Consider the following 27032-nt stretch of genomic DNA (forward strand, 5'->3'; position numbering starts at 1 on the left):
GAGGCAGGGGGGGTGGGATGAGGCATGTCCATGTTACCAAATATGGTTAGCTGCAAAGGCCATCAGGTATCCACACTTAAACAAATGTAGCTACCGCACCACCAAAAGTAAGAAATAAGAATGGAAACACGTTTTCATTCTCTAGTCTAGTTGATCAAGAGCTGTGGCTATAGGCTACCACAGTATGTAGACAAAAATGGTATTGGGCCTTTAAATAAAATTGTACAAGCTAAGTGTACAAGTAGCCTACTACATGTCTCAAAGATTACTTCAAAAATCATTATTTTAATGGGTCACAGACATGTTTGGGAATGGTAGCGAGTAGCGACCCCCCACAGTCCCTGCTTGCAATATAGCCAAGACCTCGATTTAAATGTCTGACAATGGTAGGCAATTCACAAGTGTATGTCAGAATGATTAAAATGGAATACACATTTGGAACTAATTTATTCAAACAGGTAACATTAATGATTTACAGAGTTCTTAAGACCATTATTGACAAAAGGGCAAATATGTGTTGAAATTTCCTGTACATAGCTAATTGTTGTGTGTTGAAATCAGTAAAGCTAATTTGAATCCATGTGTTGCATCATGGTGTGCAGGTCAGGCCTAAAACCACATCTACAACCTGATCAAATATAACAGAAAAACAGACAATCACATTGGCATCTTTAAAATAACAAACAAGATAAAAAAAACTAAAATGAATCCAAACAGAACGACACAATGGAAAAACTGCTGCATTTTTCATCCACACCAGAAACAAACTTTTACATAAAATTCTGATTAGCTTCATTAATCTTCAATTTAAAAAGCGTTTATTTGTATGATATTGACAATTAACATTAACCAAGCATTGATAAAGATATGCTTCCAAAAATCCACATTATCATTTTCCATCAAAACCTAGCGGTCTAGCATTCCTGAGAATGAAGCAGTTTAAGGCAGAGGGGTATTTGCCGTGGAATAGCCTCAGAAACGCTTGGCTCCTCTGGTTGGGAGCAGTGCAGGCTGTAACATAAGAGACTGCTTTGCTTATTAGTCTCTAGTCGGCACATTGCCAAGTTAAACAAAGATGAACAGGTATGACCAATTTCCAGTACAAGTCTTTCATTTGATACCAAGAACCAATCCGAGTGCTATTGTCAATATAGACTTGTTAATCTTTATTAAATAAAATTTAAGAAGAAAAAATAAAGTGATATTGTAGGTTTAAATGTTAATCTAGTCAATTGGCATCCTCCCTTCTATATATTCTTTTGTCATTTGGAATAAAAAATATAATTTCAGCACCATTAAAGCAATGTGATGGTGCCGAATTCTTTTTGGTATTGGCGGTCCAAGTTTGAGTACTTTAAAACTAGTATTGGACCAACACCGGTATCATAACACCACTACACTTAATGGGTTTAGCCTACTTAGAAAACAAGTGTTTCTGTTCTCAAACTCCACTGTTGAGCTAAAGAAAATTGTTAAGCAAGAAGATAATTGAACTAAAAATATATATATATATAAAAAAAAAAAAAACACTACTGCACTTTGAAGGAAGGACACAGTTTTTTTGTTGTTTTTTTTGTAGTGGAAGATAAAAGTACACCGTAAGGAAAGCAAGATTGTTTGGCTGCGAATAAAGAATAAAGGCAAGAAACAGGGGTGTCTTTTGAGGTGCTTGAGGTGAAGCTGAGCTGGTAGGGAACTCAACAGAGGAAACAGGGGTGTCGAGAGGTTTCTGAGGTGTTTGAAGCTGAGCTGGTAGGGAACTCAACAGAGGAAACCACAGGGGTGTCGAGAGGTTTCTGAGGCGCTTGAAGTGGAACTGGTAGGGAACTCAACGGAGATCACTCTCCTCGTCCTGTATGGTCTTCTTGATGCGGAGCAGCATGGTGGTGAGCCACTGATCCAACCTGGAAATACTGTCAAATTCCTTCACCTGGTATAAGGAGGGAGGGGGGGGGTGATAAAGAACTTTTTTTTTTAAAGACTTCATAGGTTTTCATCAGATAATAATAATAAACGTTATATCTTGATTTTATTTCATTGTTTCAAACACTTCAATAAGACTTGTCCAAACAAGATAATAATAATAATTATTGTCATTAGTATAATAGACACTGGACAAGGAAGCTGGATGCCATCATGGAGAACCCCTACCACCCCCTCTACGACGAGCTAGTCAAGATGAGAAGCTCGTTCAGCCACAGACTCATCCCCCCCCGACACTCAACTAACCGCCTCGGACAGTCCTTCATACCAGCGGCCATCAGGCTCCACAACAGTGGGCAGCGACTAGCAGCCTCCAGGCCCCACAACAGGGGGCAGCGACAGCGACTGCTACCAGACATTGACCTGGGACTTATAGGAACCCAAGGGGGACAAAGTAGACTACCCTGGTACTTTGATTAATGTATACTCAGTAGATAGTAAATTATTATAACACTACCTCTTGCATACTGCACCTCATGTGACACTGTGAATAATGTGAATATTCCTCAGCTAGTCAGATAGTAAATTATATTGACCATATTGATCAAATTGTTTACACTGCCTGTGTTGTCTTTTACTACCTGTATACTGTGTTGTTTTACTACCTGTACCCCTCCCCCCCTCCCCCCCATGCTGCTATGATGCCTGAATTTCCCCAAGGGGATCAATAAAGGAATATCTTATCTTATCTTATCTTATGTTGCTTCATCTTGTATGAGGGGAATCCTATTGTACCAGAGCAGCAGGAATGGACATACTGCCACCCTGTGACCAAACAGGATTAGGGCTGAAGCATGATGATACCACTTAGTCACTGCCAATACAGAATCTATACTTTATTATCTTCAAAAACAGAGTTGCTGAACATTAGTTTAGGGGTCATTAGACAAAAATGCTTTAAGATGTCATCCATTTTTTCCCATTTGAGACACCCAACTTTCTGTGAGTTAACTGCAGATTCAAAGTTTTCATTTCCGACATGTCACATGTGTCTATTGGTTGCGCAAGCCAGACAAGAACCTTGCATTGTTTCACAACACAAGACTCTTACATTGTGAAATCATGCAAGCTTTTTTTTCTGGCTTGCAAAGCTGTGTGGGTGTTATGCTCCCAATACTGATCAGCCTGATATTACCGATACCTTACATTAGCCTGATATTACTGATAATACCCTACATCAGCCTGATATTACCGATACCTTACATTAGCCTGATATTACTGATAATACGCTACATTAGCCTGATATTACTGATACCTTACATAAGCCTGATACCTTACATTAGCCTGATATTACCGATACCTTACATTAGCCCGATATTACTGATACCTTATATTAGCCTGATATTACTGACACCCTACATTAGCCTGGCATTAGCCTGATACCCTACATCAGCCTGATATTACTGATACCTTATATTAGCCTGATATTACTGATACCTTACATTAGCCTGATATTACTGATACCTTATATTAGCCTGATATTACTGATACCCTACATTAGCCTGGCATCAGTCTGATATTGGCCTGATATTACTGATACTCTAAATTAGCCTGATATTACTGATACCTTATATTAGCCTGATATTACTGATACCCTACATCAGCCTGATATTACTGATACCCTACATTAGCCTGATATTACTGATACCCTACATCAGCCTGATATTCCTGATATCCTACATCAGCCTGATATTACCGATACCTTACATTAGCCTGGCTAGTATCACCAGTATCATAGCCAGGTCCATAGCCAGGAATAGGATCAAGGCCATTCTCTCCCCCTCATACCTTGAAAGAGTAATCCACGCCTTCATATCCTCACGCTTTGACTACTGTAACTCCCTGTACCTGGGGCTAAATAAATCAACCATAGCCTGCCTACAACTACCCGAAAACGCTGCCGCTAGACTGCTCACAGGTACCCAGAAGAGAGCTCACATCACCCCTGTACATGCCTCCCTCCACTGGCTCCCGTGCTTTTGCTGTCGCAGCCCCTGACCTCTGGAACAGCATCCCCATGTCCATTGATTGATTGAAAACTTTATTAACAGATTGCAGAATGGGTACAGTACAGCTCAATACACACAATTGTTAAGGGGATGCAGACCAGAGAAAGACTTTCGTCTTGTTTACATCAGGGTCCCCCATTTTCACTTCATCATAAGGTGAACCTTAAAAAAAGCTGCCCCCCTCCATAGAGTCTTTTAAATCGAAACTCAAACCCCACCTATACTGCCTGGCCTTCCCTGACTCACTCTGACTCTTGCCTTGCTTGTTGACTTGTTGTTTTGTTTCCTTGTCCATCCATTGGTTGTTTTTATTTTCGGTTTATTCTATACTTTAGCACTTTTGTTTTTAGCTATGTGAAGCACTTTGGTTGACAAGTGTCATGTCTAAATGTGCTATATAAATAAATTTGATTGATTGATTGATCAGTATATTCCTAAACACAATAGTTAATCTCATCAACACTACTGTACAGCAGCTTTATCAGGAACCGTGCCTCCCGCCTCTGGCTCACTGAACCCCCAAGCCTTAATCCAAACAAACTAAACAGTTAGGTCTTTGGAGGGATGGGAATGGAATCATATCTTTAATTATTAAAGATGTAATTATTGATTTCTGACTGCATATTCTAAATGTCTCATGAAAACCTGCAATCTCAATGAGTCCTAGTGTCCTACTAAAGCAGCCGTGCGACACCAGTGGCCAGTCTGTTGTCATTCCCTCATTCCGTTGCTTGACTACACCTATTCTTGTCCCCCCCAATGTCATAAAAACACTCCTATAGTTCATAAACCTATGCATCTCAATCAACATCTTAATTACATTAATACTGCGCTGTTTTGTGTTTGTAGGTTAAAGGTGCTATAGATAACGTTTATGTAGAGAGTAATAAAAGTATTGCTTTCCTCCCCCAAAAATTACAACTAGCAAGGCAGTGTTGTTTGTTTTGTATGTGAAGTATTTACAGTGAGAAATTTTTTTTTTTGAGGGACAGAGAGAGAGGGGGCGAGGACTCGAGGAGTGCCTTAGCTGTGAGTTTGTTTCCAAATCTTTGTTGCCCTCTAGTGGGCAGAGAATTATTGCAGCTTTAAAAATAAATGTGTCATAAATAAGAGCTGATTGGTGATATGGGCTGGTATGATAGGACGCTTACAAACCTCGTTTGAATACACCTCCTTGTCCATCAGCTCTGAGTCATCGTATCTTAAAAATAATTCTATTTCCATCCATAGAGCTACCCTTTAATGTTTGGATTAAGATTTAGGGATTTAATGCCACTTCATTAAGACAATCACTTACTTCATCCCAATAAGGCAGCTGCAACAGATGGTGAGGTCTAAATGACGTGTGTAGCAAAAAATTCACCAATTTCTCATTTCCAACTGTTGGGGGTGATGTCGGCCTAATTAAGCAAGCGTGTGACAAGCTGGGAAAGCCTATGCTGAGGACACGCCCATCTCTTCTAGAACTACCACCAAGGTGCTTTGAGCAAGGAACTGCTCCAGGGGAGCTGGTCTGTCTGTCCGTCTGTCTGTCTGTCTGTCCCCACCGCGTGTATGCCTTCTACGACGGAACTGCGTTTCCGCGTTCAAGTTTTGCGCTCTGATTGGCCAGGTCATGTGACATGTGCGCCAATCGTGGGACAGCAAGTTCTGCGCCTATTTCCGGGTCTAACAGCCTGCAAACTACCTTCTATCGCCATGCTCTAAGACAAACTCTAACCATAACCAACTTCGAAAGAGTTACATTTCGAGCGTGTCACATGTACCTGGCCAATCATAGATGTGGAAACGCAGTTCTGTTGTAGAAGGCATTCAGGCGTCCCCACCACAAGCAGCTGGTCTGTCCCCAACACAAGGAACTGCTCCAGAGGAGCTGGTCTGTCTGTCTGTCCCCACCACAAGCAGCTGGTCTGTCCCCAACACAAGGAACTGCTCCAGGGGAGCTGGTCTCTCTGTCTGTCTGTCCCCACCACAAGCAGCTGGTCTGTCCCCAACACAAGGAACTGCTCCAGAGGAGCTGGTCTGTCTGTCAGTCCCCACCACAAGCAGCTGGTCTGTCCCCAACACAAGGAACTGCTCCAGGGGAGCTGGTCTCTCTGTCTGTCTGTCCCCACCACAAGCAGCTGGTCTGTCCCCAACACAAGGAACTGCTCCAGGGGAGCTGGTCTCTCTGTCTGTCTGTCTGTCCCCACCACAAGCAGCAGGTCTGTCCCCCTCGAGCTGAGAAGAGTGTAGTTGTAGCAGGCCAGGCAGCTCCCAGGTGTGAATGTGCAAATATAAGTAACCCACCCTTCCCTTTCATTACACCTCCAGGCGGTCAAAGGAAATAAGAATGTTGTTTTGCCATTTTAATACAGTTTTCCATCCGGGCCTCGTTCTCCAAGCTGGTTTACACAAGTGTAGCATTCTGTCCTTTCGTTCTCTGGATAAGTGCTTTTATATGTACAGTTTCTCATTATGTATAGGTTTCAGTGGAATTGCATTGCTAGGGGAACAGCTTGAACCCGGGTTGATGTTCTAGTCAGCAAACACTGAAACAGGAACTAAACTTAACTCCATTTAGAATGTTTACATTGTAAAGTTGAAACGATCTTACAAACGACTAATGAAAATAGCCACTTGTACTTTATTATTCCATCTCTGTTATTTAGCCCATGCCCCCTCTCCTCCTGGTGTACTCAAGCAGCACATGCCTGAAGGTAAAGGAGTGCCGTGTAAGTTTGTATTCTGCAGTCATGAAGGACTACATGTCGTTTACAATATTCTAGAAAAAATAAATAACGCACATCCTCCGTTTGTTGGTGCTGAGCCAAACTGTAAAAACAGTAATACATAAGAACAAAGCGGGGCTCGCAACTCACTTGTAGTTCCAAGGTGATTTTAATAAACAAATTTATTAAAATCACCTTGGAACTACAAGTGAGTTGCGAGCCCCGCTTTGTTCTTATTGTTTACAATATTCTACCCTTCAAAACTAAATAAACTAAGAAACACACAGCAGTATTATTATTTGTTTAGGGTAATAATGTTTTATGCAGGGTTGTTACTTGTTACTATTGAAATTCATCCCACAACACTGTCATTTGTCAGACTCGTTTTCTATGATACGTGCAAAAAAAATTGTTGTAAGTGGCCTTTTTTGGTCATTCTAAGATTCTGTGACATACAGACAACCATTTGTTGAGCGGTTCAACCAAGTGTAAAACCTTTTAGGGTAGTCATGGCATAAAGTTCACACATGTACATGTTGATTTTTGCAGAAAGAGGAGGGGGTGCATTTATCTTGAGATTAACTTGTTTCATTGGCTCACTTCATGTTGGACCACTCACCGAATCAGTGTAAGCATCCACATTCTGTTCTTCAGAAGCATCTAAGAGTTTCTGGTGAGAATAAAAACAAACCAGATTAGAACATACATATCGCTGCTGTCGGGACAAAACCTCATAACTCCAAAAACCCAACTTTTCAGCAGATGAAAAAAACGAACACAGATTTGAGGGTGAATAGAGTTAGGAGGTTTAGACAGATGATCGGTTTAATGCGTTCCCATTGTTTAAACTTTGTAAAACCCACACACACATATGGAGGATGATCTACGGAGTTGATTTATATAAAAAAAAAAAAATTAAAAAAATGGAGTTATGAGGTTTTGTCCCGACAGCAGCGATATGTGAAATAATGATGGCTGGAGATATATAGTTATATAACCTGTACCAGTTTTTCTTGACAATCCAGGACAGCACTTGCTCACAAACGGTTGTATATATATATTATATATATATATATATATATTTTTTTTTTTTTTTTAATTATGCAGGGTTCACGATGAAGTGAACGTTCATTACAGGCGACTGCTACACCCATCACAAAATGTATGTTTTGTAGTCATTACAGTTAGGATTTTACAGCACTTTAAAAATAAGAGGAGAATAAGCATTTCCAACACAAAAGCTTTTTCCATTCTGCCATCACATGCTACTATTTTGTTTCCTGAAAAAAAGCCAATGTATGCACTGAAGCCATTTCACAGGTGATGCTGCCTGCCTATCAGCCGTTTCAAAATGCTGGAGGACTGGTTTTGTGTTGGAAATGGGTAACCCTTTTGCCTGCATGTAGTGAAAAAACTGGTTTGGTTTTTGTGAGCCCTGAATCCCGGGTTTGCTGCCTATCTAAAGCTTCCCGGTTCACTCGGAACCCGGCCACAACTCTGACCATGGGACTACACCACTGGCAAGTATTTCATACAACTTATCCAAAAATGTGAACTATCCCGTTAATGCTAGATGTTCCAAGACAAACTCGATAGATGGGAGTTCCCAAATTAGATGTAAACCAAATGCAATTAGTCATATTTTGGAACCAAACACAGATAGAAGTGTTTTCTAAACTGTTTTCATACAATCCAAATAATGAACAGTGTGATTTTCCCCCATCGGACTCCTAAATGACTGAACAAAAGAAGAAAAAAATAAAAAGTTACCTTCACCAGCTTGCATTCTCGAGAATCTGAGAAGGCTGGAAACATTTCCTCATACTTCTGCACAGCAAGCTAGTTGACAACAGGAAGAGGACAATTTGATTATTAACCAACGACAGAGGCATTGCACTGCATGGACAGATCTTCTAGGGTAGGGCTTACTTTGGCATTCAGCATATCTACACAGAAGTGACAGAGAGCTGCCTTGAAGAAGTGGTCCTTGGCACTGTATTTCAACAGCGTACTGTCCATTGCGTGGGTTCCAACCTAAAACCAGATAGTAAATATTCCCATGATTATTCTGTTAATGCGTACTTTAAGAGCTACTTGAATACTTAAAGTGCTTAAGGTGATGGTGGTGTGGTCAAGGTATGAATCAGTTCACCCTGCCGCCATCTTGATAACGGGGACAAACAAGATCTGATCCCTATCTCTATGAATGGGAAGTCATCCATATCTTAACAATCTGTGAAACATATGATATTTTTTCCTTCATATTTAAAGTCACTGGTAAATAACTAACAACACATAATGGCTATTGGCTAATATGGCTGTTATGTGTTTGTGCCCTGATCAGGCGTTCCTAGTGTGATGTGTTATGTCTAGCTGCAGTTCCCGGTCATGGTTTTGTAGTCCTTATCGTTTTCCCTTCCAGGTGGACCCATTTGTAATCAACCCAGGTGTGTCTCGTCTCGTCATTCCCTCATGTATAAGTATTCTGTTTTCCCCTTTGTCTGGTGCTGATCCTGTCTGTGCAGTTATGTGTTCTTGTCTGTCGTTACTTTATACTTCCTTTGTTCAACCATGGTAATTATTAATTAAATATTCTTTGTTGATTACTTTGGCTACCGTCTCCTTATTATGTTACATTGACCAGACATCGAGCCTTCTAATTGTCAATGGTAACGTAATAAAAAGGGAAATAATTCCCACTTAGACCAGCTTCTAGGCATGCGCTGTCCATTGGTTTCTACAACAGTCCTTGTTACCATGACAACATAAAATCACATCACATAAAATTATCATCTTCAGCGATTCAGATTTCCGTCTCCTGGTTATATACCGTCTCTGGTATAACCTTACCTGTTCATAGATCTCAATGGCTTTGGGGTATTGCTCCAGCTGAGCGGCATAGGTTGCAACTTTGAGAAGGCACTTGTTTGCAGAACTAAAATGGCAGATAAAAGAGGTTGATTAGCGCATACATAGATTTACAGATAAACCAGAAGGCCAAAGAACATTGGGTTATTCATTTAAAATGTCCACCTGGTGGATTCTTCGCCTTTGTAATAGTCTGCTGCCTGTTCATAGTGGGCAATGGCCTGCAGGGAGAAAAACAGTCAACATATGAATATATCAATTCAACACAGAAAATATCATTGTGAAGTGGACTGATGAGACTTGGGTGCATTTACATTGGGAACTGAATAGAAATTGTTTAGTAAAAAGGGAGAATCTGGTTGCATATTTAGCTTTGGTGTTGCTACTTATGAGTTGTTTTAAAACTCACAGAATTACTAACGTCACGGTGACCAATTGCAGCCACTCTTAATGTCTGGGACCAAATACGGCCACGCCCCACTCCCAGCAAAAAGTGGGAATCTCTAGAATGGGTTTGGGGCGGCGCTATATACGGAAGTAGCTCTCAAGGTGACAATTAGACAACACTTTTTTGTTGTCAGTAGATGGCAGCATTGGTTTAAAATTAAAGGCTGAAAATGTTGAGAACTACATGAATACATTTCCCAAGAGCGTTAGCACAGGTCGCAGGTCACTGGGATGTGTCTATATTCTCCGACGTGATCTGAACAGCGGTAAACTAATACTGCAACCTCGGTATAGCGACCGAGAATGGCCAACTAATTATCTTAACAAAAGTGCGCTGGTAGCGTTACATATGTTGTCTAAAGGGGGACATATGGTACAATTTAAGATTCTAATGATAAAGGACAAGATAGAGCATCGTTAATTTGTAAGAAACCTCAATGAAAACGGCGCAGGGTGCTATTGTTATGAAAATGTGATAGAATCCTATAAAAATGTGGACGCATTTGGCCTACGTTCCGTTACTCGATAGTCACAGGGAAGTATTAGATTACTAATAACAGCTAGATATTTGGGAGTCGCAGCAGGCTAACTTTGTTTCCAGGAACAAAAGCATTAATTCCAAAAGTTACATTGTTGATGCTTGAAATGTCTGAGCTTCCACACTAACGTATGGTTTTGTTTTGACTTAATAACGAACATGAGATAATCAAGCGAGCAAGTGGGCTGCCGTCATTGCTAACCGCTAACTCTCAATACACCACACATTGTAGGTGCCGGTAAAAACAACGGAAACTATATTTTCAGAGACAAAACTATATTTGCATAAACTAATTGATGTTTTTATAATTTAAGGACTATTATGCTTCTATCCCCAGGCCATCAGGCTGCTCAACGAACAATAAACACTATGCAACAACCATCAAATGCACACACTCACTTTTTATTTTTTTTTTATCTTTTTTCCCCCTCCTTTTTCCTCCGATTTTCTCCCATCCCAATGTTAGTCGTTATGCCAATTCCCAATCCTCTTCCTGGTCGCTGCGCACTTACCCCCCACAGTCGGTCTGGGAGAGTGGAGGCTATCACGTGCTTCCTCCGACACACGTCCAGCCAATCAACCGCTTCTTTTCACCTGGCAGCGCGGACTCTCACTGAGAGCGTGTAACGTGTGGAAGGATCACACTACCGCCCTTAGATCCTATCCGCGCTTAGCAGGCGCCCCGACCGAACTGTAGGAGTCGCTGTTTACAACGACCCGGACCCACCCCGCCAGCTTCTCCCACCCTCTAATCGGCCAGCCAAGCTGGTGACAACCCCGGAGCTGTGAGCTGGATTCGAACAGGCGTGTACACACTCACTTTAAACAAACAACACACTGCAGCACCCACTCTCCACACTTTAGATCACCTAAACACACTTTATATTTATTGGTAAAGGATTTGCACTACAACTCTTACACCTTACTGTAAATTGTACCTCATCCCATTTCTGCTTTGCACTATATAGTATTGTATATTAGTACATTGCATAGTATATTGTATGGTAACTCAGTTACTTCTATTCTGCATCGAACATTGTACATATGTCTATACTGAACACTGACTTCTATTTTTACTTCTATTTTACATGCTATACTATTTTATTTCATACTTATCTTTTCTAGCACAGTCTCTGGAGCGTAACAGTAAGAAGCATTTTGTATAAAAGTATTCTGTACGACAACTATTAAAGAAACTTGAAACTATTAGAATATAAAAAATTCAAATGCCCATCCCTACTACTTTTATTAGCTTTATTAGTATATTAGTACACATATAGAATGTAATGAATTTGAGGCAGGATGGGATATGAATGAATCTGAGCCAGAATTAAGTGTTTGTAAAAAGTCACTTTGCAGATTTGTTCTACTCAAGTTATTGAGTCCAAGTCTACCAAGAGATCATATGAAAATGTCATATTTCAACTGACCTTATCAATATCAACCAGCTCAGTCTCAAATATTTCAGCAATGGAGATGTGATGTTTGGCTGCAATGGTGAACCGCCCCTAAAAAAAAAGAGGAAGAGATCATTGTGGGGTAGGAAGGTTATAAATACAGCATATACTATAGAAATCAGTAAAGCAGTACATATGACTGGGTCTATGACTTTCAACTGAGTAGCATTCATTGTCCATAGAGACTCACCATGTCGGTGTATATCTCAATAGCTCGGTTTAGACAGTTGATGGCCTCTGTTGGGAGAAAGAGAGACAAATATCCACATAAAACATCTAAGGGCTACATCCATAACATTAACTTCAGAGAGTTCCCGGGCATTCAATACATTTGGACGAAGTCCAGAGAAGAAGGTGTAATACACAACATTCACTTTTGTGAGTGTTCATTCAGACGAAAAGGAAGAGCCGTCACGTGTCGGGCCTGGAGAACTACAAATATTTTATGTACGAGTACATATACGCGTGTGCAGTGTTTGCCCTGGGATGGGCATGTGTGTGACATTTTTTGCGGGAGGTCTCTATTTAAAATGGAACTTGAGGCCTAAGTACATACAGCACATATTTTTTTACTTAACCCCTAGCCATATTTTCTGAAAATTCGCCTAAAAGTACATACCCAAGTAAATGGAAGATTGCTCCACTTATACAAGGTCCATTTGCATGTTCCTGGTATCCAGGGACATCTATGGACCTCAGGGAATGTATTCCCAGTGTCAGAAATATTGTGTCTGTTACTATGCTTGAGTAGATTGTAATGAACCAAAAGGAGAATATAAATCTTTTTCTTTTTTACTTTGACTGAATAATACCATGCTAACATTGACCAGACGAGGACAAATTCATTCAGCACCTTCTTGAGATCAAGTGTACAAAAAATCTAAGCAAATGAAAAAAAGGGCAGAAGATACAGTACTGAATTTTGCCATCCAGACACATGCAATTTGAAATATTAATATAGAATATCAGGCCTATAAATGACCTTATTATGGCCAAGTCATACATCTATGGATCGGGCCAAATCTCCTCATTCAGAGTTCAATCTGGATTTAGTACCACCAGGCGCCCATAACAGGGCAGCAAAGACAGTGAATGAAATCTACTGTAAGTACAGTTACTTTTTTGTAATGAAAAATGCTCCGCCATTTATCATCAGATTGAGACGCGTTTTTTTCCTATACGTTCACAGAAAAGTAAAGAAACAAACTACATTCTATTTTATGGCAATAACCGTTCATAATCATAATTGTGAAAAATAACGTTGAAAAATAATTTCACATCAGCTGGGTAGTGTAGTTTTATGAAATTCAAAAGCCAATCGAAAGCCCTGGGTCTCTTCTCTCAGAACTACACTCACGTATGTCTGTGCCATTGCTTTGTGTCAATATCTGCTGGTTTCCGACTCAATGCGCTGAGATTTCTATAAACACTTAAAATCATTGGTAAACAAACGCAGTGCTGAAAATATACAATTTGACTGCTGTTTTGATAGGGTTAGGGTCTCTTTACTCTTGGCTACATTAATTAATACGGACTGTATTGACCTATTTATGGCATGAAATTATTGTCGGTCCGGTACCAGTCTGGCTTAAGGGGTTAATAGCAAACATGACATAATCAAACAAGCGAGTCATTGCTAACAGCTAGATATTTGGGAGTCGCAGCAGGCTATCTCTTTGAGGGAATCTGTAGTTGTCTTTGAGATTGACAGCTTTTGCATGTTACGGTGGCCCTCAAGACACAACCTATAGAATACTCTTGCACATAGTAAGGCCCACTCCAGGAAGAAGAGATAAACAATTGCGCATATGGGATAATTAAATAAGTTACTTTGAGAGACATAGAGTATACTTTTACCTAAATGAAACATATCAAGATGGATCTTCCAAATGTTGGTTATTTCACAGATTTCCTTGAGTCAATCAAATGATTGCATTTGCTGTTAACGTTATGTCACTTCACTCACGTGAAGTCGTAGGACTGTTTCCCTTCAGGGAATGATAATCCATGATCATCATTGTGATGAAATGATCAGGTAAGCACAAAGTTTCTTGTTTATATGCTTTACTGTGTGAACTGACCTGGATATGAAATGTGACGTCCATAGTGCAAAATATAAAAAGATAAGACAGAGCATTTGACGGCCATATATGACATTGCTGAAGGAGCTTTGACAGCAATTTTTCCATAAAGGCATGTCACGTATACAAGGCACCACAAGGACGTTTGCTAGGGGAGAGAGTGGTTTTAACAGTGGCAGTGGCGTACCGCCGCTGCTAGGTGCATATAGGGAAAACTCAAGTATAAATGAAGGTTGAATGATTCTAAAAGGAGAACTACGATTAACTCTGCAACTTGGTCCATTGTAATTGGTACAGAGAGGCTTGTACGATTTCATTGGATTTTCGTTTTCATTTTCGATTTAATTTCGTTAAGTAATGAATACCTTGTGGATCTGCTTTCTTGAAGGCATTCCCAGCATCTATGAAGTTAGTAGCTGCATCATGCTTGCTCTGCATTTGTAGGTGAAGACAGGCCGCCTGGGAGAAGGCATTTCCTGCAGCTGAAAAGGCAGACGCTCAATGTAAGAGGAATAGCTGTAGGCCATCTACAACAATAAATCGAGCAAAAGGGTCCAGTACACTGCACGCATACAAAAATCTCTTACCACACCAATTTTTGGCCATCTTGTACATGTTAGCAGCCCTTACATACATGTCACAGGCCTCTTCGGTCTTAGAGGAGCCCCTGTATGAGAAAGATCATTTTGTTTACACAAGGAATTCTTTGCTATAAAGAATCTGTGACTTTATTATCACTCTGATGTGAGAAAGTGGGGATTTGTCAGTGTTTTCGTCAATATGTTAACTTTTTATACTCTTTCCCTATGCCTTAGCCGCTATTGACAATAAGGATGGCACAGGTGTCTCGACCAGGGGCTACTACAACCAACTAAAAGACAGTTGGTTGTTGTTTACAAAAGTAAGTTGTACAAATGATGTATACATTTGTGTAGCAAAGACTATAAAACGTTTTAAGCCATGAAAGCACGTTTTCATGTTTTGTTGTCAGGGATGTGTTCGGTGGCATTGGGCTAACTGACGTTAGCTAACGTTATGTAACGTTTATACATGTCGAATACCACAATCCTTTACATTTTTATATAACAGCTATGAAATTGTGTTGGGTGCAAAAGGTAGCAACCAAAGGCACTTGATATCTTGCCATCTGTCGATTTAGTAGCTTGTGCCCTCGCAGTCGCTGCGGTCCTTGCCTTCCAGCTACAACTGACGTTAGCGACCTCTTCCGCTTAGTTGGCCCATACCTGACCAACTAGCTAGCTGCTAGCTAACTGAAAACACTCACCCAAACATCGCCCCGAAGAACGACGTTGATGATCTTTGTTTCTTTTCAGCTTCGGCAATTAAAGCCGCTGCTTCTTTTTCTTTTCCAGAATTGTCCATATTCGAAACACCGCTCTTCTTTAAGAAGAAAAACAAGTAACAGCGAGAGTCAACTAAATGTTGTTATCGCTAAACTAGCGAGCAGCGACTGTCTTGTCGTGACGTCATCACCAGCCACAATGTAACCAACACCTTGGTCACGTGGCGCGGGAGCATCAACAACACGGCGGAGGAGGAAGTGACAGCTCGTTCCCAGAGCCATCTAATAAATAATAATAATAATAATAATAATAATAATAATAATAATAATAATAATAATAATAATAATAATAATAATAATAATAATAATAATAATAATAATAATAATAATAATAATAATAATAATAATAATAATAATAATAATAATAATAATAATAATAATAATAATATAAATCTTTTAGAAGGCTCTGGTACCTATGTGTGGCTTCTTTCTTTCATTCTTTCTTTGTAGAGGGAAAACTTTGTTTTGTTTCGTTTTTTCTATTTGATATCTATTTGCATTGATTGATTGATTGAAAACTTTATTAACAGATTGCACAATGGGTACAATACAGTACAGCTCAATACACACAAGTGTTAAGGGGATGCAGACCAGAGAAAGACTTTCGTCTTGTTTACATCAGGGTCCCCCATTTTCAATTCATCAGGACATATATGACATACATGACATACAGATAGACAATACTGCTACATCTATACATTTATGGCATACCGGATTTGCAAATACAGTACTGTTTGTGATACAAAAAGAGTCCAGAAAAGGGAGTATATACATTTGACGTAGAAACTGTACATTGGAGGAGGTTGTGTGGGGTTGTGTGGGGGGGGGGGGTTGGGTAGGGAGGGGTTTGGGGGGGGGAAACACTGTATGACTGTACAAGCAAAACTGTACATTGGGATATTGACAACCATACTGGGTAATTTACATTGGAGGGGGGGGGGGACACTGTACAAACAAGCAAAACTGTACATTGGGGGGAGGGGGGCACTGTACAAACAAGCAAAACTGTACATTGGAATATTGACAAAACCATACTAGGTAAATTACTGTACATTGGAGGGACATTTACAGGGGCCAGTTTCGAATTTCAGTCTCCCGTAGGTGTTCCTTGAGAGTGGTTTTGAAAGTGGGTAGTGATTCACATTCCTTTACAGCTTTGGGTAGGGCGTTCCACATTGATGTGCATAATTGCAAAACGTGTTTAGTCCCTTGTTTGAGCCGAATCTGGGTTTAACATGATTTGTGGAGCTCCCTCTGGTGTTGTGATCATGGTATTCACTGACCTTTGGGAAGTATTTTGACATGTACATGGGTACCTTGGTCGTGTATGTATATTGTAGACCAGGCCCATTGCAAGTTGCTGTACTCTGTCATCTACTCTAAGCCATCCTAGGCAGTAGTCTGACCAGTTTGTTTTGAGATGTTTGTAATTTTGTTTTTAGCGCCTTTGAGGTGCTTTGGTACCATGAGGTGCAAGCATAGTCGTAGTACCCTTGAATGAGTGCTCCTGCCAGAGTCTTCAGGGTATTCTTGTTTACCAGAGAGGAGATCCGGTACAAGAATCGAGTTCGTTGGTTGACTTTTTTTATTACATTGGATGCCATTTTGTCACAGGAGAGCCATGAAGACCATGTAATGTGATTAATGAATACTATCTATCTAGCCTACTTTTACACACCAAGTATATCCAATGATATAAAAAAATATGTATATATAAAATAAATGTTACCTGCATGTTTTGTGTGTGCGCGCGCGCCTGCGTGATTGATTGAAAATGTTATTAACAGATTGCAGAATGGGTATTACTATCAAATGTAATGATTGTGAAATATTACTGTAATGAGTTGTGTGTGTGGAGTCAAGCATCCTTGACTCCAGGGACAACGATGGAAATAAAAATAAGTCTCTGCTTTTCGTTTCTATCCCTGACAAAGCAAATACTCATGTGATCTGTATATGTTTGTTGTCTAAATAAATACCTACCTACCTATTCTGTATGTCGTGTATGTCATATATGTTATGATGAAGGCCCTAGCCTACAGAGTGGTGCGCTCAGCTGAGCGTACCACGGGTATTGCGCTACCTCCCCTGCAGGTTCTATACAACAAGAGGTGCAAATCCAGAGCCTGCAGAATAATGAAAGACCCCCACCACCCCAATAACAGCCTGTTCCAGCTGCTGAGGTCAGGCAGACGCCTGCGAACCCCAGATACTAGGACGGAGAGGCTTAGGCTCAGCTTCTTCCCCCAGGCCATCAGAGCCTTGAACAATGAACATTGAGTGCCACAGAACACTGAACTATCCACACACAAGCACACACACGACACGCACGTTGTGCACGCTCACACACTAGCAGCCACTTTAACACTTTAACACGAGCGGGCACACACTCATGCCGCACACACGCACACTTATGGCCAAGAGGAAAGGCCACTTTAAATTAGTATAACAACAGGAACAGTGTATTGCACTACTAAAGCTACCTAGCATGTCCTATATGCTCTGTAAATACTATGTACAGATACCGAGATGTCACACCATGTTACCTGTTACCTGTTTATTGCACAATGTTGTTTTTTTATTGGATTCTATTTTATGTTGTACCACTGTATTGCACATCGTCGCGGGCAAGACCACCCGCATTTCATTGTATACTTGTATGCCGTGACAATTAAAACTCTTGACTTGAATTGAAAATGGGGGACCCTGATGTAAACAATTGATTGATTGATTGATTGAAAAGTTTATTAACAGATTGCAGAATGGGTACAGTACAGTACAGCTCAATACATACAATTGTTAAGAGGATGCAGACCTGAGAAAGACTTTCGTCTTGTTTCCATCAGGGTCCCCCATTTTCAATTCATCATATGACACACATGACATACAGATAGACAGTACTGCTACATCTATACATTTATGACATACCAGATTTTCAAATACAGTACTGTTTGTGATACTAAAAAAATCCAGAAGAAGAGTATATACATTTGACATAGAAACTGTGCATTGGGGGAGGTTGGGTAGGTGGGGTGGGGCTGTACATTGGAGGTGGGGGGGGGGGGGGGGGGTTGGTAGGGGGGGGGACACACTGTACATTGGAATACTGACATACATTTGACATGGAAACTGTACATTGGAGGAGGTTGGGTAGGTGGGGTGGGGTTGGGTGGGGCTGTACATTGGAATACTGACAAAGCCATGCTTGGTCTTTATTGTACAACTGGGTTAGGACATTTGTAGGGGCCAGTTTTGAATTGCAGTCTCCCGTAGGTGTTCTTTGAGAGTGTTTTTGAAGGTGGGTAGTGATTTACATTCCTTTACAGCTTTGGGTAGGGCGTTCCACATTGTTGTGGCATAATTGCGAAACGTGTTTAGTCCCTTGTTTGAGCCGAATCTGGGTTTTACATGATTTGTGGAGCTCCCTCTGGTGTTGTGATCGTGGTATTCACTGACCTTTGGGAAGTATTTTGACATGTACATGGGTACCTTGGTCGTGTAGTGTATCTTGTAGACCAGGCCCATTGCAAGTTGCTGTACTCTGTTGTCTACTCTAAGCCATCCTAGGTTGGCAAAGTGTGCAGGGGTGAGGTGGGTTCTAGGAGTCAGGTCAAGCAGTAGTCTGACTAGTTTGTTTTGAGATGTTTGTAATTTGGTTTTTAGTGCCTTTGAGGTGCTTTGGTACCATGAGGTGCAAGCATAGTCGTAGTACCCTTGAATGAGTGCTCCTGCCAGAGTCTTCAGGGTATTCTTGTTTACCAGGGAGGAGATCCGGTACAAGAATCGAGTTCGTTGATTGACTTTTTTTATTACATTGGATGCCATTTTGTCACAGGAAAGATTAGCCTCTAGGATGGAGCCCAGGTAGGTAATTTCATCTTTCCTTGTGACAATATTGTCACCCACTGTAACTGAGAAGCCGTCTGTTTTGCTGAGTTTGTTATTTGAACCGAAGAGAATGGACTCTGTTTTGCCCATGTGTAATGATAGTTTGTTGTCGGCGAGCCATATGCAGATTTTGACTAGTTCCGAGCTGAGGGTTTTTTCAACCTGTAACTTGTTCTTGTCAGAGACCAGCAGGGCTGAGTCGTCCGCAAACAGGAACAAGTTGCAGTCACAAGCTGACGACATGTCATTTGCATAAATTAGGAACAGTAGTGGTCCTAGTATGCTTCCTTGTGGAACACCACAGTTCACTGTGAGGGGGGGGGATAGGGTACCGTCTTTCTCTGGTCTGCATCCCCTTAACAATTGTATGTATTGAGCTGTACTGTACCCATTCTGCAATCTGTTAATACAGTTTTCAATCAATCAAAACCTACCTACAATACAGTACGGCTCAATACACAAGCAATCTGATTTCCCAAATCAGACACAATTGATCAAGTATTTCCTGTTCAAATTTGCTATGTTTTATATACATTTGCTTAATGTTTAATGGGACCATTTGCTCTTTGTGTAGGCACAGCTTTTAGTCTTTGTGCAGGCAGAAACAGTGATCTCTAGGCAAAAGAGCCACGCTTGGTACTACACTTTGTTTAAATTTTTTGTTGAATGGGGATAGACGACGGGTTGCTATTGCTGGCCACAACTCAGGCTCTGCCAAGTTTGTCTTGTAAACAAGACAAATGTCTTTCTCTGGTCTGCATTCCCTCTTACAATTGTGTGTATTGAGCCGTACTGTATATTGTACCCATTCTGCAATCTGTTAAATAAAGTTTTCATTCATTCAACAAATGACTGCCCCACTTTACTTAAAAGTTAAAACACAAAATGCCAACTGTTTCTAATGACTGATTATTATCTAATTTCAAGTGGAAATGAATTTGATAGTCTATTTAAAAATCTCTCTGTACATTTGATTGTGTATATAAATCTAATAGTCCAGTGAAGAATGCACAAACATATTAACTACCACGTGAAATGGCATTAAGAAGCTTAAAGGTAGATTCTGTAATGCTGTCAAACAGCAACCTCTAGAAATAATACCCCATCTTGGTAGTGCACTTTGGTTTTTTTTGGTCTGATGTTTGGGTTGGAGTTGAGTGGGGATAGTGGAGGGGTTGCGCTGGCCACACCTCTGGCTCTGCCAAGAGAGAAATGCACAGTATAATAAGTTACTAAACTTCAACCCAAACACCATAACAAAATAAAAATGTTGTTTACCAACGTGCAACTTTAATGAGACTTTGGGTTCCACATGATTACCTGAACTTCCACAAATGTAAAATCTAAGATCATGGTATTTCCATGTTTTGATTACTAGTAACCCAAACATAATGGGAATACCATGGTATTACAGCATTGTGGTTTAAATAGGATTATATCAAAAAGCAGGGTAGCCGGACCAGCACTCTCAGGTTCAATGTTTTTAATGGCAGCCTGAATAGGAAACAGACATGTTTCGGACTATGTCCTTCTTCAGTGATATGGCCAAACATGTCTGTTTCTTATTCAGGCTGCCATTAAAAACATTGAACCTGAGAGTGCTGGTCCGGCTACCCTGCTTTTTAATATACTCAACTTTATGGGACTACAGCACCCAGTGTTAGAACTTGAGAGCGCGGTCTAACTTGACTATATTAAATAGGATTATACCATGGTATTATTTAAGTACAAAATTGGTACCATGATGGTGATACATGACTTTTATATAGAACAGAACAGAATTTCTATGAATATCAACACTGAGAGAGAAAATCCCCCTTAAAACAGATTTATATTTCAATACTTGTTCATTCAGAATTATAATACATGACCAACTGTCTGCAAATATAACTTAGACGTTGATGCATCAAATATGGAAGCTGCTATATTGACAATGGATCATAGAATGATATGGACTCATCAAATATATGTACACACAAATTAGCATTATTATACCATACCCAGAAAATATACCATCAAAAACAGTAACCGTCTTGGCACCCTGGTGGCTTCGCAAGCTAAGGCACACACCATGTAATTGCAATGTCTTGGGTTGGTTTCCAGCTGAAGACCTCTGTTGCATATCATCCCCATGTCTCTCCTCCATGTTTCCAGCTGAAGACCTCTGTTGCATATCATCCCCATGTCTCTCCTCCATGTTTCCAGCTGAAGACCTCTGTTGCATATCATCCCCATGTCTCTCCTCCATGTTTCCAGCTGAAGACCTCTGTTGCATATCATCCCTATGTCTCTCCTCCATGTTTCCAGCTGAAGACCTCTGTTGCATATCATCCCCATGTCTCTCCTCCATGTTTCCAGCTGAAGACCTCTGTTGCATATCATCCCCATGTCTCTCCTCCATGTTTCCAGCTGAAGACCTCAAGTTTCAAGTTTCTTTAATAGTTGTCATACAGAAGTACAGAATACTTTTATACAAAATGCTTCTTACTGTTACGCTCCAGAGACTGTGCAAGACAAGATAAGTATGAAATAAAATAACATAGTATAGCATGTAAATTAGAAGTAAAAAAAATGAGGTCACAGTGTTCAGTATAGACATATGTACAATGTTCGATGCAGAATAGACGTAACTGAGTTACCATATAATATACAATACTATGCAGTATACTAATATACAATACTATATAGTGCAAGGCAGAAATGGGATGAGGTGCAATTTAGGTACAATTTACAGTAGGTGTACGAGTTGTAGTGCAAATCCTTTATCAATAAATATAAAGTGTGTTTGTGTGATCTAAAGTGTGGAGAGTGGGTGCTGCAGTGTGTTGTTTGTTTAAGTGAGTGTGTGCATGTGGGTGTGTGTGCTGTGTGCATTTGATGGTTGTTGCATAGTGTTTATTGTTCGTTTAGCAGCATGATGGCCTGGGGATAGAAGCTTCTTCTGAGTCTTTCTGTGCTCGCCTTAAGACTCCGGTATCACTTGCCTGACTGCAGCCGTTCAAAGAGGCAGTTGTTCGGGTGGCTGGAGTCCTTGATGATTCTCTTAGCATTCCCCCTGCACCGCTTGTTGTAAATGTTCTGGAGGGTGGGAAGCCCCCCTCCAATTGTGCGTTCGGCTGAATGTGTCACTCTTTGTAGTCTGCTACGGTCTTGTGCAGTGCTATTCCCAAACCAGGAGGTGATGTTGCCAGTCAGGATGCTCTCTATTGTACATGAGTAGAAGTTCCTAAGGATCTTCTGACTGACTTGGAACTTCCTTAGGCGCCTGAGGAAGTAAAGGCGTTGTCGTGCCTTCTTCACAACACTGTCAATGTGTGTGGTCCATGTCAAGTCCTCGGATATGTGGGCTCTGAGGTACTTGAAACTCTGTTGCATATCATCCCCATGTCTCTCCTCCATGTTTCCAGCTGAAGACCTCTGTTGCATATCATCCCCATGTCTCTCCTCCATGTTTCCAGCTGAATACCTCTGTTGCATATCATCCCCATGTCTCTCCTCCATGTTTCCAGCTGAATACCTCTGTTGCATATCATCCCCATGTCTCTCCTCCATGTTTCCAGCTGAAGACCTCTGTTGCATATCATCCCCATGTCTCTCCTCCATGTTTCCAGCTGAAGACCTCTGTTGCATATCATCCCCATGTCTCTCCTCCATGTTTCCAGCTGAATACCTCTGTTGCATATCATCCCCATGTCTCTCCTCCATGTTTCCAGCTGAAGACCTCTGTTGCATATCATCCCCATGTCTCTCCTCCATGTTTCCAGCTGAAGACCTCTGTTGCATATCATCCCCATGTCTCTCCTCCATGTTTCCAGCTGAAGACCTCTGTTGCATATCATCCCCATGTCTCTCCTCCATGTTTCCAGCTGAAGACCTCTGTTGCATATCATCCCCAAGTTTCTTTAATAGTTGTCATACAGAAGTACAGAATACTTTCATACAAAATGCTTCTTACTGTTACCCTCCAGAGACTGTGCTAGACAAGATAGTATCAAATAACATAGTATAGCATGTAATTTAGAAGTAGAAAATGAGGTCACAGTGTTCAGTATAGACATATGTACAATGTTTGATGCAGAATAGACGTAACTGAGTTACCATATAATATACAATACTATGCAGTGTACTAATGTACAGTACTATATAGTGCAAGCAGAAATGGGATGAGGTACAATTTACAGTAAGGTGTACGAGTTGTAGTGCAATCCTTCATCAATAAATATAAAGTGTGGGGAGTGGGTGCTACAGTGTGTTTGTTTAAAGTGGGTGTGTGCTATAAAGTGTGTGGAGTGGGTGCTACAGTGTGTTTGTTTAAAGTGAGTGTGTGCGTGTGGATGTGTGTGCTATGTGCGTTTGATGGTTGTTGTTGTGTAGTGTTCATTGTTCGTTTAGCAGCCTGATGGCCTGGGGATAGAAGCTTCTTCTGAGTCTTTCTGTGCTCGCCTTGAGACTCCGGTATCGCTTGCCTGACCGCAGCAGTTCAAAGAGGCAGTTGTTCGGGTGACTGGAGTCTTTAATGATTCTCTTAGCCTTGCCCCTGCAACGCTTGTTGTAAATGTTCTGGAGGGTGGGGAGCCCCCCTCCAATTGTGCGTTCGGCTGAACGTGTCACTCTTTGTAGTCTGCTTCGGTCTTGTGCAGTGCTATTCCCAAACCAGGAGGTGATGTTGCCAGTCAGGATGCTCTCCATGTCTCTCCTCCATGTTTCCAGCTGAAGACCTCTGTTGCATATCATCCCCATGTCTCTCCTCCATGTTTCCAGCTGAATACCTCTGTTGCATATCATCCCCATGTCTCTCCTCCATGTTTCCAGCTGAAGACCTCTGTTGCATATCATCCCCATGTCTCTCCTCCATGTTTCCCCGTCACTCTTCACATAAAAAAGGGTATTTTCCACAAATATGTTTTCCCATACATTTCCATTGGAGTGTCTTTAGAATCAGAAATACTTGATTGAATATGGTGCACATACAAGACATTTGCCTTGGTGATATACCAAAACAAAATGAACTGACATGGGACTACTGAAGGACATGGTACGAAGACATGCAAGACTCCCAAATAGAGAATGCAAGATGTGGCATTAATTTCCTACCAATATGGCACCTTGGCTAAATGCAATAAACACAGTTATTATCAAGTCACACTTCATTTTGGTAGTCTAGCCTACACCTTATACCAGTAGTGTGTCAGTTGACTGTTGGTATCTAGATTTTCAATTGACCATGGGTAGACTGTCAAGCGGGTAGTTTCAACATCTTTCAACAATTACTTTTTCATTTATAGGTTGTGGGAATGGTTAATGTGTGTATATTGGGTAGTTTAAGTAGATGTTAAACATGGGTAATACCAGTGTAATGTTGTCAAACAGCAACCTCTAGAAGAAATTGCTCCTCTTGGTAGTGCACTTTGTTTATATTTTATATTTTGGTGTGTAGTTTGGAGTTGAGTGGGGATAGGGGAGGGGTTGCTAACTTGATATTGCTGCCCACATCAGGCTCTGCCAATGGAGGTCTGGATACATTCACAGCATGAGTTACTAAACCTCAACCCACATCAAAGCAAAACAAAACATTTAAACAAAGTGCAATACCAAGCTGGGCTCTTTTGTCTAGAGGTTGCTGTTTGACTGCATTACAGATTCTACCTTTTATGATTTGATTCTGTGATGTGACATGTTTCCAAATGAAACTAGTTTTTGGGGCAGGAGGGAGTTTAACCAAAGATAATGACAAACTAAAGAGTGAAAGTGATTTACACCTTTAGCCTTCACTGTTGATCAAAAGGAAGACAGTTTTGGATGATGAGAGGTGGGGAGTGAGATTATTTTTAGATTGATTTGTCTCATCATATATTTTACTGAATGGAATTTTTATGTACACACCCCCTAGTGGAGGACGGGTCAGTGACAAAATGTTGCCACTTTCCAGGAATAGTGAAGAAGGGATGTACTGTAATTTTGAGAACAAGTGCATTGAGGTAACAATGTGAATTAGTTGGTTTCACTTCCTGGACCATTTAATAATAATAATAATAAAAGTAAATAATACAAATAAAATTGATCAGATCTGTTATTTCAATTAGTTGGTCTGTCCCTAAATGCCACACATTTTAGCATAATGTGTCCCTTTGTGCTTCTGAGGCAAGTAAAGCAAATGCCCAGACTGTTCATTCTATTGCCCCATGATCCTACATGGTATTAGATTTAGTTTCAGACCCTTTGTATTTTTTTCTCAGGGCAGAGGCATGGCCAGATTACGCCACCAGATTGGCCCCTGGGCAAGAAAATGTTATGGGCCCCTCAGGGGACAGAATAGTTCTATAGTATGGGACATAGGGGGGTCCAGGGGCATGCTCCCATGAAGATCATTTATTAAAAAAAAAATTAAATAAAAAAACAGCTCTGGATCTGGAATAATCATTTCTATAGTCGTCTGTAATTATGTGTATGTTGAACAGTATTCTGGGGTCCCTTTCAATAAAAAAGCATGCTTGCATGGGTATATATTCCAGTTAAAATTATTGAGATGATGCAATTAATCAAACCCTATGATGGTTCAGGGCCCTGGGGCATTGGCACAGTATGCCCAGTAGGTAATCCAGGCATGGGTTGAGGGGATGATGACTTTGTGGTTGCTTTCTATTTACCCTTCCCAATGTTCCCATACATTATATCCAATCAGTCAAATATATGTAACCAAGGGCTGCTTAGGCCTAAACTGAACGCTGCAAATAATAGATAATTGACCCAAACTTTACAGTACATGTATGATAATAAAATCATTGTGGGACTTAATGTCAATGTACTAAGTTTGTATTCAAAGGTCTTTTTTTAGTCCAGTCTGTTTTAGTAAATGTTTTAGCTGTCCTGCGGTGGGAGGCAAATACAAATATTACAAAAAGGACAAACCCAAATGTTTGGGGAACCACTAGCTGTTTCGTTAACTATTAAACAACACTGACGCACCGTGGATTTTGGTCAGGCAAAAAGAAAACAGTATTCTGTTTCCTGCCTGTTCTTGGGTCCTGTACAGCAGCCCGTGCGAGGCTGTTCCGGAGACCCCGCGCTGCCTGCACCTCTATCGTCTCGGGTGAGTTTGTTACAATGTAGCAATTTCTCTATTAATCTGAATAACCGTAATAAAGGTGCAATATTTGCATATTGCAAGGGGATCGCAAACTTCACATCTGCCGTAATCAAAACGTCACACTCCTGCATGGCCAGGCAAACATGTTCATTTTCCACCGAATTCCCCAAGCATACCCCCCTGATCCAAGAGTATTCCAACATTAACTCATATTTTGCTTGCAAGGAAAGGCAGCCAGATAGCTCGCTACGCAATTCTGTCCACACATTTTAAAGCAAACAATACCGCTCGGTGTTAGTCGAAACGAAGCACTACCAATGCAAAACCGACGTTTTGACTTGTTGTCAGACCGTGGTTTGTTTTGAATGTCAAATGTATTGGGCCAGCTATACGTCTGAATAATGTTGATAGCTTTCCTAGCTTAGCATGTTAGCCTGCTAAGCTAACGAAATTCAACACAGATGCAGCGATACGCTCAGAAATAGGTTGAAAACAGGTTGCGGGGATCAAAAGGGTTTGTTAACTTTAACCGATTTGAGTCCGTTATCTAGTCGGGAGAATGTTAACGATTCCGGCGAGTTTATTTATATGTGCATTGCA

The 27032-nt window shown here is 40.8% G+C and overlaps 2 protein-coding genes across 5 annotated transcripts in view; one reads left to right on the forward strand and one right to left on the reverse strand.

Annotated features, from left to right (window-relative positions):
* Positions 1-430: 430 nt before the first annotated feature.
* On the reverse strand, positions 431-15584 carry napab (N-ethylmaleimide-sensitive factor attachment protein, alpha b). Its single transcript, XM_084332764.1, has 11 exons — positions 15380-15584; positions 14682-14761; positions 14460-14576; positions 12204-12250; positions 11987-12064; positions 9737-9792; positions 9554-9638; positions 8633-8737; positions 8474-8542; positions 7323-7373; positions 431-1930 (listed from the first exon to the last, which is right to left on the reverse strand). The coding sequence occupies exons 1-11, from the start codon at positions 15475-15477 to the stop codon at positions 1829-1831; spliced, it is 888 nt and encodes a 295-aa protein (XP_084188890.1). The 5' UTR covers positions 15478-15584; the 3' UTR covers positions 431-1828.
* Positions 15585-26386: 10802 nt separating this feature from the next.
* Positions 26387-27032, forward strand: part of bicra (BRD4 interacting chromatin remodeling complex associated protein) — a 33514-nt gene continuing 32868 nt past the window's right edge. For all 4 annotated transcript variants that reach the window (XM_084332232.1, XM_084332233.1, XM_084332234.1 and 1 more), the window contains exon 1: positions 26387-26435. The gene's annotated coding sequence lies outside the window, so the exon portion shown is untranslated. The remainder of the gene's footprint in view (positions 26436-27032) is intronic.

The sequence above is a fragment of the Notolepis coatsorum genome (genome assembly GCF_963971535.1).
Source record: "Notolepis coatsorum genome assembly, chromosome: 1".
Lineage (NCBI taxonomy): Eukaryota > Metazoa > Chordata > Actinopteri > Aulopiformes > Paralepididae > Notolepis > Notolepis coatsorum.